We start from the raw sequence: 14,167 nt of genomic DNA on the forward strand, positions 1-14,167 counted from the left end.
GGTCAGTGCTGCTGACTGGTGCCTCCAGGGTCCCTTTTTGACTGGGTGTTCTGGTAAAAAAATGAACATCTAGCAACACTATGTAGGAATCTTTTTAAAATAAAATTGAAATATAATGGTCCTTTAATGGCAATAAAACCACAGCAAGAGAAATGAATTAAATTGTAGGCTACTGCCATACTCCCCAGCTGGTGTTGCATATGGCCTTCAGTTTCAACATGTGACAGGTAGGCCTACTATCATGATTTAAGTATCTGTCAATTCTGTTTGAAAAAATATATTTTTTACTTTAAACTTCTTCATTACAACAGAAGACCTATAACTGGTAAATATGCAAATACTGGTCCTGATCCTGCAACGATGGACACACGAGTCAAATTAAGCATCTGTATAAAGTGAATCAGGTAGAAAATTTTTGCAGAATTGGGGCCAGGGGGAGTTAACTATTTTCTACTTTTAAAATAGCAATACACAGAAAAATCTCTAAGAAACAAATCTAAATAATACAAGAGCTGCCATATTGGCAATTATCATTTTAATCTGGTCCATCTACCCTAGTACTTTATGTCAGAGAGAAAATATCAGTGGAAGTGAGATTCAGAAAAACCCAACAACCCACAGCTTTCAATTACCGGCTTTCATTTCTCAGTATTTGCATAGTGGAAATGAAGATTTTATTCTGTTGATTTCTTATACCACATCCATTACCATGCCTGAGCAACGGAAGGGGACAAAAGGAAGAACTTTTAGTATTAGGTCACTCAGCACAAGTTACTTAATAAGGTTAGTGAGCTTTATGTTTGCAGCAGCTCAACATGCAGAAAGTCGCTGAAAGTGACAAGGAAGAGTTCACGCTTGTGGGTCCACTGACTTCTCAAACGCATCACCTCTAAAGTCACTTTGAAAGTAAACACTTACCCGATTTTTCCTGATCTAAAGCCCACTTGCAAGGCAACAAGAGTAACAAAAAAAGGCTGTCAAGGAAAAACGGCAAATTGCAACATTTTAATCAATTTTATGTAACAAAGGCGTTATGCGGCGGCTGTCCTTCACTTTGCCATCCCTTATGAACAGCGTTCTAAGGAACTGCGATTCTTTAAAAGTTTTGTTTCAAATGTTTCCTTCCGAACAGCGCACTCCTCCCTTGCTTGGCATGTACACGTGATCAAAACCAGTTACAACACAGTAACACCCTGGCCCCTGATACCTATGACAGTTACCAAAATGTTGCTACAATAATGACGCGCTCGAGCTGTAGTGCTCGCCTCGCTTGTGTTCCGAGAACCGACGCGGGAAAGCAGACAGCGCCCGACACTGAGCCGCTCGTTCTGCCCTCCCGCAAGCCCACCCTGGCGCGCTCGCTCCCAGCCCCAGCCGGCTGGCCAGTGCGGGGCTTCACGCACCGCGCTGGTTCGGACTTCCCTGAATACAAGCCGCCGATTTCCGGAAAGGGAAGGGCGAGGGCTCCCGCGCTGCCACCGCCGCCTCCGTCGAGAGCAGCTGAGATTGGAGGGTCGCTGTATGTGCGGCTCCCTGGCTGGGGGCGGCGCTCGGGCCCCGGCGCTCTCCGAGGCTCCTGTCCCCAGCGAGTAGGGCTCCCCTTACTTTTGATCTTTGAAGATCTGGTGTGCGCACCTATCCCCCTCCCTCAGCCCAGGCTGGTAGGAGGCTCCCCGCGTGCGACGATGGTTCTGGGGGGCTCTTCTGGCTGCAAGAAGAAGCGCCCGGAGACAGGGAAGCGGGGGGCCGAGTTCTAGCCCCTGGCGGCTACGCTCGGAGCCGGGAAGGGGCTGAAACCGCAGCCGCGCTTTGTTGCTGGAAGGAGATCTCGGCGCGGGGGCAAGGGCGCTGGGAGGCTGTGGGGAGGTCCCGGAGGCTGGAGGGGGGGGCTAAGGGGGCTGGGAGGCTGTGGGGGGTCCCCGTGGCTGGAGGGGAATAGGGGGCGGGGGTACTTAGACGGGGTTTTTAGCGGGACCCCCTGACGAGGCTGGCGACTCGGGGCTAGTGGAGGGGAAGAGGCGAGGCCGGTGACCGGCCTGGGGGCGCTCTGGGCAAGTCCCCGCGCTCTTTGCCGGTGCGTGGGGGTAGGGAGAGGCCGGAGCCAGGCAGCCCGAAACCCGGCTTCCTGCGAGTCCTTCTGGCGGCGTCCCAGAGCCAGCCAATCCGGAACCCGGCTTCCTGCGAGTCCCTCTGGCCGCCTCCCAGAGCCGCCTCCCAGCCCTAGTCAGCGGGGCAGCAGCCGGGCCGCGTCGGCGGCCGGGGGCCTGGCGCCAGGATGAGCAGCGGGGTCGGCGGCCGCTCGCCCCACAGCATTAACTGCGCGCTGCCCACCATCCCCTCCAGCAAACTGCCCGACCTGTGCTTCCTCAGCCGGGGCGCCTACGGCACCGTGTCCTCGGCGCGCCACGCCGACTGGAGGGTCCCGGTGGCCGTCAAGTGCCTGCAGGGGCCGCTGCTAGACAGGTAACTGGGGGGCGCGGGCTGGGCCGGCTCCGGGGAGTTTTGTTCCTGACTTTTCCAGCCGCCACAACGGGTCCTTCCCTCCCCCACGGGAATCCCCTGCCGCCCAGTCTGGTCCAGGGAGCGCCTCCGGGGCCGCCAGTCCCCCTGCATCCATGGCCCCGATCCTTCTCCCTCTGGGGAACCAGCGGGTGCTGCTCGCATACTCGTCCGGGAGCTGATCCTACCTTAATCTTTCCGTGGCTTTGGCCCGCTTCAAAGGTCTGGCTTGTTTGCCCGTGTTCCCCATGAAGGCTAATGGGAGCTAGTGGCTACTCTTCGAGCGCCCAGTGCTGTGAGGTATTGAGTGCTTTTTGGGCCCCAGTGAAGTCAGGAGCAAGGATCAGGGTGAGATGGAGCGTGTATAGTGCGAGCAGATGACCCTGCCAGTGTGCCCAGTCAGAACTACAGAACCCCTGCTTATTTCAGCCCTCCACTTCCTCTTAATAATTACCATTTATAGAGAGGTAACACATGGAGGCCCACATCTTCCCCATTGTTCCAGCCACTGCCCAAACATAGTGAGAAGTAAGGAAAGCCCTGCCCCAAATCGTTTACAATCTGGTTTAATCAGAAGTGAGTGTGCTGACTGTGCTGAATTGCTTGGTGGAGTTTATGATGATACAGGTTTCAGAGTGGTAGCCATGTTAGTTTGCAAATTAATTCTAGTTCTGCAGTTTCTCATTGGAGTCTGTTTTTCAATTTTTTTTGTTAAAGAATTGCCACTTTTAAGTCTATTGTGTGTCCAAGTAGTTTGAAGTATTCTCCTACCGGTTTTGAAATGTTACAATTCTTGATGTCTGATTTGTGTCCATTTATTCTTTTGCATAGAGACTGTCCAGTTTGGCCAATGTACATGGGAGAGGGGCATTGCTAGCACATGATGGCATATATCACATTGGTAGATGTGCAGGTGAATGAGCCCTTGATAGTGTGGCTGATGTGATTAGGTCCTATGATGGTGTCCCTTGAATAGATATACAGACAGAGCTGGCATCGAGGTTTGTTGCAGAGATTGGTTCCTGAGTTAGTGTTTTTGTTGTGTGGTGTGTAGTTGGTGGTGAGTATTTGCTTCAGGTTGGGGAGTTGTCTGTAAGTGAGGATTGGCCTGTCTCCCAAAGTCTGTGAGAATGAGGGATCCTCCTTCAGGATAGGTTGTAAATCCTTGATGATGCCACTGGAGAGGTTTTAGTTGGGGGCTGTAGGTGACGGCTAGTGGCGTTCTGTTACTTTTTTTGTTGGGCCTGTCCTATAGTAGGTGACTTTTGATTACCTTTCTGGCTCTGTCAACCTGTTTCTTCACTTCAGCAGGTGAGTACCATAGTTTTAAGAACACTTGATAGAGATCCTGTAGGTGTTTGTCTCTTTCTGAGGGATTGGAACAAATGTGGTTGTATCTTAGAGCTTGGCTGTAGACAGTGGATCATGTGATGTGGTCTGGATGAAAGCTGGAGGCATGTAGATAAGTATAGGGGTCAGTAGGTTTCCAATATAGAGTGGCGTTTATGTGACCATCGCTTATTTGCACTACAGTGTCCAGGAAGTGGATCTCTTGAGTGGACTGTCCAGGCTGAGGTTGATGATGGGGTGGAAATTGTTGGAATCCTGGAGGAATTCCTCAAGGGCCTTCTTCCCATGGGTCCAGATGATGAAGATGTCATCAGTGTAGTGCAAATAGAGTAGGGGCGCTAGGGGACGAGAGCTGAGAAAGCGTTGTTCTAAGTCACTCATAAAAATGTTGGCATACTGTGGGGCCATGTGGGTACCCATAGCAGTGTCAATCACTTGAAGATATAAATTATCCTCAAAACTGAAATAGTTGTGGGTGAGGACAAAGTCACAAAGTTCAGCCACCAGGTTTGCCATGACATTATCGGGGATGGCTTGTAATCCATCTTTTTGTGGAATGTTGATGTAGAGAACTTCTGCACCCATAGTAACTAAGATGGTGTTTTCTGGAAGATTACCAATGATGATAGTTACTTCCTAATAGGAAGTCATCAAATCCATTTTTATTTGCATATCAGTCTCCCCTGTATTCCAGATGCATTCATTGGCTGACAGTATATCCTCATGAACTTTTAAGATAGTGTTTTCATGTACAATGAAGTTGTGATTTTTAGCACTGGAAAACAAATCCCAAAGGGTGACAACCCCAAATATTTCAGTGTAGCTCTCTCAGTCAGAAGTTGATCAGAGTAATGATCATTGTCTTTGTCTTTGACAACAAAACTTTGACTGAGATATGTCAAAAAAGCCTGTTGGCTTATTTGTTAAAATTGAATTGCCAAGTTCAAAATATTAATCTTTTGAGTTTTTCCTATTTCAGCTACTGAAGAGTAGAAGCTGCTGAGAGAAGGGTTTATTGGTATTAGTCTTGGCATCCCCAAGAATAAATGTAAGGCTTCCAAAAAGATGAGAAGTCATTCTGCTGAAATTAGACAAAATTTAGCAAAGAAGGAAACTCCAAATGCTGCTAAGTAATATGGTAAATTTTAAAATATAAGGACAAGTTGTTTAGTGTCTTGTTATTCAAACTCTTTTGCTTCTCATCAACCGGGTGCAAATATGCTTTATTATTGCCTTGGAAAACTTTCCACCATGAAGCATCTGATTCTCAACCAATTTTGTGGCACACCTCTTATTCATGTCTTCATCCTTTCTACCTGACCACTACAATTCTCTTCTTTTAATGTCTCCTTCAATTCCACATCATCCAAAATGAGCTGTCTCATCCTATCAACTTTCCTAGAAACAAGTACAAGTCATTTCCTCCCTCTAGAAATTTCCATGGTTTCCTGTTTACATCAGAGTCCAGTATAGAATGAATATTCTTTGTGGAGTTAGGCTGGGTTAACCCCTACTCATATCTCTCGCAGATTTAGTCATTTATGGATTTTTCTCCATACTTCAAACTGCTTTTTCTATAGCATTTTCATTTTCTGTAGTGTCTAATAGCAAGATCCTGCCTTCTTGCAACATCAGGAACAACTCCTGCTTCTCTATACCTATTTGGCTTCAAGATCTGATGGCTACACTTCTTTTCTAAATACCGTATTTTGTCTCACAGGCCTACAGATTCTAACCTTCTCTGTAATAAAATAATCTAATCTTAGTTTCAAAAACATGCCCTTTCCCCTCCAGAACCTAGTGGGCTCTTACCCTTTAGGGCAGTGGCTCTCAACCTTTCCAGACTACTGTACCCCTTTCAGGAATCTGATTTGTCTTGTGTACCCCCAAGTTTCACCTCACTTACACTAGTTGCTTAAAAAAGTGTCCCATCACACTATTACTGAAAAATTGCCTAATTTCTCATTTTTACTATATAATTATCAAATAAATGAATTGAAATGTAAATATTTTACTTACATTTCAGTATATAGTATACAAGTCATTGTCTGTATGAAATTTGAGTTTCTGCTAACTTTGCTAGTACCTTTTATGTAGCCTGTTGTAAAAGTAGGCAAATACCTAGATATTTATCCCCTGGAAGATCTCTGCGTACGCCCAGCGGTACATGTACCTCTGGTTGAGAACCATTGCTTTAGGGCTCCAAATCCTGCAGTCAGATATCATGGGAAAATCCTTGTGCTTGTGCAGAGCCTCATTGACCTTGAGTCTGGGTTTAGTTTCTTTTCATTGCTCAAGCTATGTAAACACTATAGTTTGTATTGGTATAAGTTATGTCTCAGTCAGTGTTGCCACAGTTTCCTTAATATTTTAATACTCTTTTTAAAGAGGTCAGCCTCCAAAAAATGATTTGTTTTAAATATCATGATATTGAAAGCATCCCCCTCCCATATTTTGAGGTTTTTACCCTCTACCTCTTTTTTAAAAAAAATATGTACATCCACTCAGATCACATTATCAAACTTTACCCTGCAATCTTGAAGGCAAGAAACTTTGTTTTCTTAATATCGTTCCCTGGAATTAAAGACCAATATTAAACTGTAATGCCTTCTTCCAAACAGCACAGACAGTATATCTCCAACTGTACAACATCTCTTCACGTGCAGCTGAAAAGCATCTCCTGTGGGTGGTGTTGCTTTTCATGTCTTTCAGGGCCATAAGCAGTCTTTGGTGATATTTTTTTATTTGATAAGCAAGATTGGAAAATTTTCTTGGTAACCAAGAATAGTTAATTTGAAACATTTCTCTTTTCCCCTCTTTGGATAATTATGTTTTCACGGAATGTGTTTATCTTAACTTGTATTTTCCTAGAGTGCACTGGTGTCTGCTCAGTCAAAGAAGCTAGAAGCCTTTTGAATTCCATTAGCTTTGGCTCATGAGATGAATATGGAAATTCCCCACTTTATACTAAACAACATAAGAACATAAGAACGGCCGTCCCGGGTCAGACCAAAGGTCCATCTAGCCCAGTATCTATCTACCGACAGTGGCCAATGCCAGGTGCCCCAGAGGGAGTGAACCTAACAGGCAATGATCAAGTGATCTCTCTCCTGCCATCCAAAAAAAAAAACACCAAAAACAAAAAAACAACAAAAACCACAAGCCACCCAAGAATGGCCTGAATCCAGGTGCCCAGGGGAGATGAACCTAAACAGGCATGATCAAGTGTCTCTCTCTGCCCATCCGCTCCCTATTCCTCTGATGAACAGAGCTAGGGACCCATTCTTTACCCCTTCCTGGGCTATAGCCATAGGTAGTGATTAGCCACCATGGAATTTATCCAGTTCCCTTTTAAACATTGTTATAGTTCCCAGCCTTCACAACTTCCTCAGGTAAAGAATTCCACAAGTGACTGTGCGCTGTGTGAAGAAGACTTTCCGTTTATTTTATTTTAAAAACTGCCGGGGGGGGGGGATACCTATTACGTCTCAATTTGTGACCGCTAGGTTCTTCATTATGGGAATAACGTCAATAACCTTTTCCTTATCCCCGTTCATCAAATTCACTCAGTTAGATTTTATATACCGTCTATCAGTATCCCCTTAGTCTCCTCTTTTCCAAGCTGAAGAGGCTGACCTGTTAATCTTTCATCGTATGGGACTCTCCAAAACCCTAATCTCTTTTAGTGCCTTTTCTGAACCCTTTTCTTGTGGTGCTGGTGTGTGTACTTTTTATGAGGTTAAGGAGACCCACATCTGTACACCAGTATTCGACGAGATGGGCGTTACCATGGATTCTATATTAAGGGAATAACTTATATTCTCATCTTATTCTGGTATCCCCTTTTTACATATGGCCTAACTCCTGTTGCCTTTTGAACCGCCTCTGAGCACTGCGTGGACATCTTCAGAAACTATCCACGATTGGACGCCAGATCTTTTTTCAGACTCGTTTAGCTAAATTAGCGTCCCAGTCATACTTGTACGTAATAGTTGGAGTTATTTTTCAGTGTGCATTACTTTACAATTTATCCCACATTAAAATTTGCATTTAGCATTTTGTTGCCCAGTCACTTAGTTTGTGAGATCTTTTGAACGGTTCTACACAATCCAGCTTTGGTGCTTTAAAAGTCTTGAGTTAGTTGTAGTATCATCTGCAAACTTGCCACCTCATGAGTTCTATCCTTTGCTCCAGATCATTTATGAATAAATTGAATAGGATTGGTCCTAGGACAGACCTTGGGGAACACCAGCTTAGTTCACGCTCTCCATTTTGAGAATTACATTATCTACCCTTTGTTCCTGTCTTTTACCATTCCAATCCATGAAAAGACTTCCTTTATCTTACTGACAGCGTAATTTACACTAAAGCAGCCTTGTGTGAGGGACTTGTCCAAAAGGCTTTCTGGAAATCTAGAGTCTATAGTACTGAGATTCCTTTCTCCATATGTGTGTTGACCCTTCAAAGAACTTGTGATGATTGAAGTACAGACCATTTCTTTTAGGAGAACCCATGTTGTTATCGCCTACAGTATTTTTCTCATGTGCACAATTTTAATTCTTAGACTTTGTTCGACTAATTATGCTCGCCTGGTACCGTTAGACTACCGGTCATGTAATTCAGGAATCACCTCTTTAGAGCCCTTTTTAATATGTAGTGTTAGATTAGCTAACTTCCGTTCATTGGGGTTCCGATGCGTGTTTAAAGAAGGTTACAAACTAGTTATAGTTCCACAACTTCAATTTGGGTCTCTTTCCAGATCTGTGGTGATGACCATCTGGTCCCCAGTGGTGACTGTAATGGTTGGTTTATCATTATTCCAAACGCTTCCTTAGTGGACCTACTTCCATCTGTGACCAGATTCCTCAAATTTGTCCTAAAACAGCAGTTTTTGGGAATTCGCTAAACATGCTTCAGCCCGTGACAGACTGACAGAAAAAGTCCATTTAGTTTTTCCGCACTTTTTATCGGTCTTTACAGCGCTCCTTTTGTATTCATGTCAAGGGCCTATTGTTTACAGGCTTCTTGCTGTCTGGATTTACTAAAAGAAACATTTTGTATTACCTTTGGTTTTGTGTGGCTGCCTCTTCACAGCTTCCTTTGGCTTCTTGTATTACACTTTGCCTTAAGCGGGGATGCAGTGTGTGCTCTTTCTTATTTGCCTCTAGGATTTGCTTCCGCTTTTAAAGAGTCTTTTTATCTCTCATCGTTCTTTTCATGGTTGTTAAGCCGGTGTTTTGTTCTTTAACTGTGTTTCTGAATTTGGTATACGTTAAGGTGGGCTCTATTGTATCTTTAAAGGGCATGAACTTGCGGGTTCCTTTATCACGTACCTTGTACTATTTGTTTAACTAACCTCAGTTTGTAATTGTTCCCTCTTTTGAATTTAATGCCACAGTGTTTGGCTGTTGAGGTTTCTTCCCCCACAAGGGATGTTGAATGTGTTGTTATGGTCACTCTTTCAAGCAGTCCTGTATTATACCTCTTGGACCAGCTCGTGGCTCACGCAGATTAAATCTTAGAGTGCTTCCCCTTCGGGTTCCGTGCCAGCTGTCATGAAGCAGTATTGTAGTATCGAGAATTTTATCTCTGCATTTTCGTTCTGAAGTGGAAATGTGCCAGTCCAATCGGGGATTAATTGAAATCCCCACTATTATTGGGTTCTTATTGATATCATTCTAATTTCTTGCTTTCTATCTCCTATTACTGTTCTGGTCATGGTCGATTAGTCCCTATGTTATATTTTATCTGAGCATGAAACTTCATATCATTGTGATTCTTATACGAACATTGTGGCTTCGCTTAAATTGTTTACTAGTTTAGATCTATGTTTTTTTTCACCTATAGTGCGCATCCTCCCCTGCATGACCTATTTGTCCTTCGCATATTATTTTTGTACCCAGGGTACATGATTGTGTCATGATTGCTCTCATTCACCAGGTTTCTGTATGCCTTTATATCAATATCTCTTAATCACAAGCACTCTAGTTCACCCATTCTTGATTATTTAGACTTTCTAGAGTTTGTTGACTGTTTATCATCTGATCCGTCCCTTACATTATCCTCTTCCGTCCTCTGTTCCTGACTGTAACCTGGAGATTCCCTATCATCAGACTCTCCCCTAAGAGAAGTTTGTGTCCGAGCCACATGCTCCTCTGCAGCAGTCGGCTTTCCCGACAAGCAATGAATATAATTGAAAATTCCCATTTGTAGTTATAGTGGTACCACAATATGCCAAAAATACAAGGAGATACTAATTGTCACTAGAGTGATAAATTTGGAAATGTTAAGGGAACCTATGTTTCAAGTATTATAGAAATACACACAAGAGTATAAATACCAGAAAGACAACCTGCCACGGCAAGGCACAATTATTCTTGCTGAAAAAATTAACTCCTGCTGTGGCATATCTATCAATGCTACTGTGTAGTAAAACATAACCCATCAGGTTTACATGTATTTGTATCTATAGATTGTAATCTGTTGTGAAGCATTTTGTGATAATTGTAGACAACAGTCCAGTAAAAAATAAATTGTAGTGCTGTCAATGTTTTTGTATAGTGAGATCTTAATTTTGTAAAGCTAATTCAGAGCACCTTTCATCTGTGTATTTCTTTTGTTACCTTAAAAGTAAACATAATGTATTTAAATGAACTAAATCATAATTGCATGTTTCTTAGCACTGATTTAGTCATTTCATTTTTTTTCTTGCAGTGAAAGAACCAATCTCTTAAAAGAAGCGGAGATTTTACACAAAGCCAGGTTCAGTTATATTCTTCCAATTTTGGGAATTTGCAATGAGCCTGAATTTCTGGGAATAGTGACTGAATACATGACAAATGGTTCATTAAACCAACTTATACATGGGGTAAGTGTATGGTGTTTTTCTAAAGCTTTTTGTGTGTCACTTCTAGTTGTTATTGTTAAATGGTCTGTTTTGCATGCGTGAGGAAATTAAGTAGTAAACATTTTTTTAATGGAAAAAAATATTGGGTTCTAGCCTGCAATTTACTCTGTGCAGGCAGACTACATCTATGAAGAGCCCCTTTAAAGTCAGTGGGGCCTTATCTGGGTGCAGCAGTCTACTCCCATTAAGACAGTTGCAATATTTGGGGCTTTAGAGAAATTACAGGGAAATGAATGCTAAGTTAAAAACAATCAGCTGTGATTTGCAAGTAATTAGAAACTCAGTGAGAGCTCACATAGCTGTACTCATTTCTGTACTAATTTCAGAATCTCTGGCCTTTCTTGTGCATGCATGCATTTACTCATTACTCCTGGGGGAATCCTGCGCCACTGCGCACGTGCAGAATTCACGCTCTCCTCTCCCCGTCCCCTCCCCCCCCCGATTTGTTTTGTCGGCAGAATATACATTCTGCTGGAGAGGCTCTGCAATTATGCCTTTTGGCCACCCGGGGCTGCTACAGCACCAGAAGAAAGGGCAGTCATCTGGCAGCTGCATTCCTTACAGCAGCGCCAGGTGAGGAGGCACAGACGGGACAGGGTATGGCACACAGGGTTGCTGGGGGTCACAGACTGGGGTTCAGAAGGGCTGATGGGGCAGGGGTAGGAAACAGACTGGGACGCAGGCTCAGGAGCTAGTATAGTGACAGCTATAGTGGCAGGGGCACGTGGGTTGCATGGCCACATAGGGATAGGGCATAGGCAACATACAGAGATAGGGGCAGATGTGCCTGACTGATTGGGAGAGGCTAGGGGTCAGCCAGGGTCTGCATGGGGGAGGCTCCCCAACTCCCTAACAATCCTTCCTCTCCCCCCCCCCCCCCCCCCAAAAAAAACCTTTTCCATACTTCTACCACCCACACCAACAATCCTCCAGGTTCGCTCCCAGGCTCTTTCCCTCTCTCTCAATTCCTCCATTACCTCGACTTCCCTAAGCCTTTGCACTGCTTCTGAGGGGTGTGGGATATACGTTTCTGTAGTGTAGTTTAAATGAACTCAAAGTTCTGTTTTTATATGCCTAGTAAGGAATCTACTTGTCAAAAAATCGTTTCCTGAATTTTTTTTGGTTGTTGTCTGTATCATTACAGACATGCTTACTGAGAGGTATTTTGAAATAAATTACCAAAATAATTGAAACTGGTGTGGTTATATTGTGTTATTTTGACAAAATATCCAGAATTTTGCAGAATTTTAAAATATTGTGCACAGAGTTTAATTTTTTGGTGTGGAATTTAATTAATTTTTTGGCAGGAGTAATTCATTCATATGAATAATGTGCATTCATTTTCTTTTCACTGCGAATAGTCTTTTAAAAGAACACTATGACTCAAACTGGTAAGTCCAAAATTGCAAAACTATAACAAGCATGTCTTTCGGGCACTCAGTTGTTCTTTTTTAAAATGAAGGATTGAACTTTCATATTCAGTTTGTGAAACATATCCACAAAAGCTGAGAAATTCAATCATAACATTTTTAAAGATAGTGTTTGTGTTTAGTTTTAGAGTAGTCTAGCATCACTGGGAGGCAGTATTGTCTGGCGGACAGGGCATTCGATTGGGATTTAGAGGATTTCAGGTCTCTTTTTGCAACTACCATTGGCCTGCTGGGTGACCTTGGACATGTCATTTTGTCTGTTCCTCTGCTTTCCCATTTGTAAAATGGGGATATTATACTTCTTTTACTTGGAAGACATCTCTTCTTGGAATATTGTGTATTATTTTCTGTAGCCACAAGTAGAAGTTTTCTTTTTCCTCTTGGCTAGCTTGATTTGTTGGAGCACAAAACATTGAATAATGGGCACTTTCTGAAACTTTGATGTAAATTGTACTGTTATAATCCTTTCCAGATCTTGTGCCCATTCTGTCAGGCTTTTGGTTGCCCTCTTTTGATAATATAAAACCTTTGCCATCTCTGCCTATGTCACTGGCATTTGGTAGCCCAGAATATAGTAAAATGTGTTCAGTTGACAGAAAGTATTTGTCTCATTTCCCTTAGGCCTAGTATATCTAGTTTATATCTGTCAATTTCTGTTATTTGGACCACTTTTCTAGGCTTATATAGTATACACATATAGGAGGGGTAGCACTCCCTAGACACATTTCCCCCCCACCCCAGGTCCCACTGTCCTTGGTTTACTCTCTCTGCTCCCCCAGTGGCTGCCCTTAGGGGAGTTTTCTGGGGGTAATTGCTCCCTGGCAAAGGGCTGGTTCTTCTTTGTCCCTGCCCCTTGTTAGAGGAGGGTCTGGCTGAAACAGTGGTCAGCCTCTCAGACAGTCCCTGGATAGGTCTTACATGCTCAGTTTCTGAAAGTTTATTGCGCCTACATAAGGTTTATATCCCCCACCTTTCTTTCTGGGGTGTGTTACTTGGCTGTCAGCCAGGGCAGCTCTGTTCTGTGACTGTCTATTCTTCACCCGGCCTGCCTCGGTTACTCACAGCCTCTCCCTGGTCACTGTCCCTTCCTATGGTAGGCTTTCCCTGATAAGCCTCTTCTCCTCCAGGAACAGGTGCACCTCATTAGAGCAGCACAGGCCCAGAGGAGCTTGTTAACCTCCTTGCGGCCAGTAGAAGGGTATGTCCCTTCACACCGCACATTCTGCATACCAATTTAGGAGAGAGAAAATTCATCAGCGGGGTAACTTCCTTGTGCGTTTGGCCTTTTCATGCCATCATCTCTCGTAAGTCTATTTGAATGAGGTTGAGTTGGATTGAATTTGTGAATTGAGGGGTAGCGCAGATTTCTCTAACAACTTTGTTTCTTACAGTAGTGGCTTACTAGCAAGTGGGCCGGTGGACTGGCTTAAGTCTGGCGTCTTATCCTTTGACCTAGACATGAATGCTAAAGTAGGGTGCAATAACACTGTCAGGGAAGCTATTTTACAGAAACAAGGCATCAGTGGAAAGAAAGTGGCAAAGTGTTTGCTAATTTTTGTGAAACAAATGGCCTGATCTTTGGAGGAAATATCTTCCTTCACTGTAGTATTACTAAGATAACTTGGAGGTCACCAGGTCACCGAACAGAGAACCAAATGGATCACATTACAATGTGGCTCAAATGAAGAAGAACATTAGAAGATATACATAGAAGGAACAGGGCAGATATGGGGACAAACCATGAATTAGTGGTAGATATTTTGAGAATAAAAATAAAGATGTCTGAACAACAGCTATGCCTACATTATAACATCACCAACCTAAAACAGATGACAATGCAACCAGTGTTTAGAACTCCATTAACAGGTGCTTGAAGATGATGGAACAGTAGAAGGCAAATGGAAATGGGTAAAGGAAACTATCACTAAAACTTCTGAAGAAATGCTGGGATTCAGGAAGAAACACCACAGTGAATGGTTAT

The 14,167-nt window shown here is 43.5% G+C and overlaps 1 protein-coding gene across 2 annotated transcripts in view; it reads left to right on the plus strand.

Moving 5' to 3' along the window:
• The first annotated feature begins 1,098 nt into the window (after positions 1-1,098).
• RIPK2 (receptor interacting serine/threonine kinase 2) overlaps positions 1,099-14,167 on the plus strand; it is a 42,109-nt gene continuing 29,040 nt past the window's right edge. The window contains exons 1-2 of one of the 2 annotated variants that reach the window (XM_032788268.2): positions 1,099-2,463; positions 10,564-10,717. In XM_032788268.2, coding sequence (XP_032644159.1) covers positions 2,276-2,463; positions 10,564-10,717 — 342 coding nt within the window. In that variant the 5' untranslated portion in view covers positions 1,099-2,275. Of the gene's footprint in view, positions 2,464-10,563; positions 10,718-11,214; positions 11,330-14,167 lie in introns of those variants that run through there. The other variant, XM_032788269.2, reaches the window with a different exon arrangement.

This window comes from Chelonoidis abingdonii, chromosome 2, assembly GCF_003597395.2.
Source record: "Chelonoidis abingdonii isolate Lonesome George chromosome 2, CheloAbing_2.0, whole genome shotgun sequence".
Classification (NCBI taxonomy): Eukaryota; Metazoa; Chordata; order Testudines; family Testudinidae; genus Chelonoidis; species Chelonoidis abingdonii.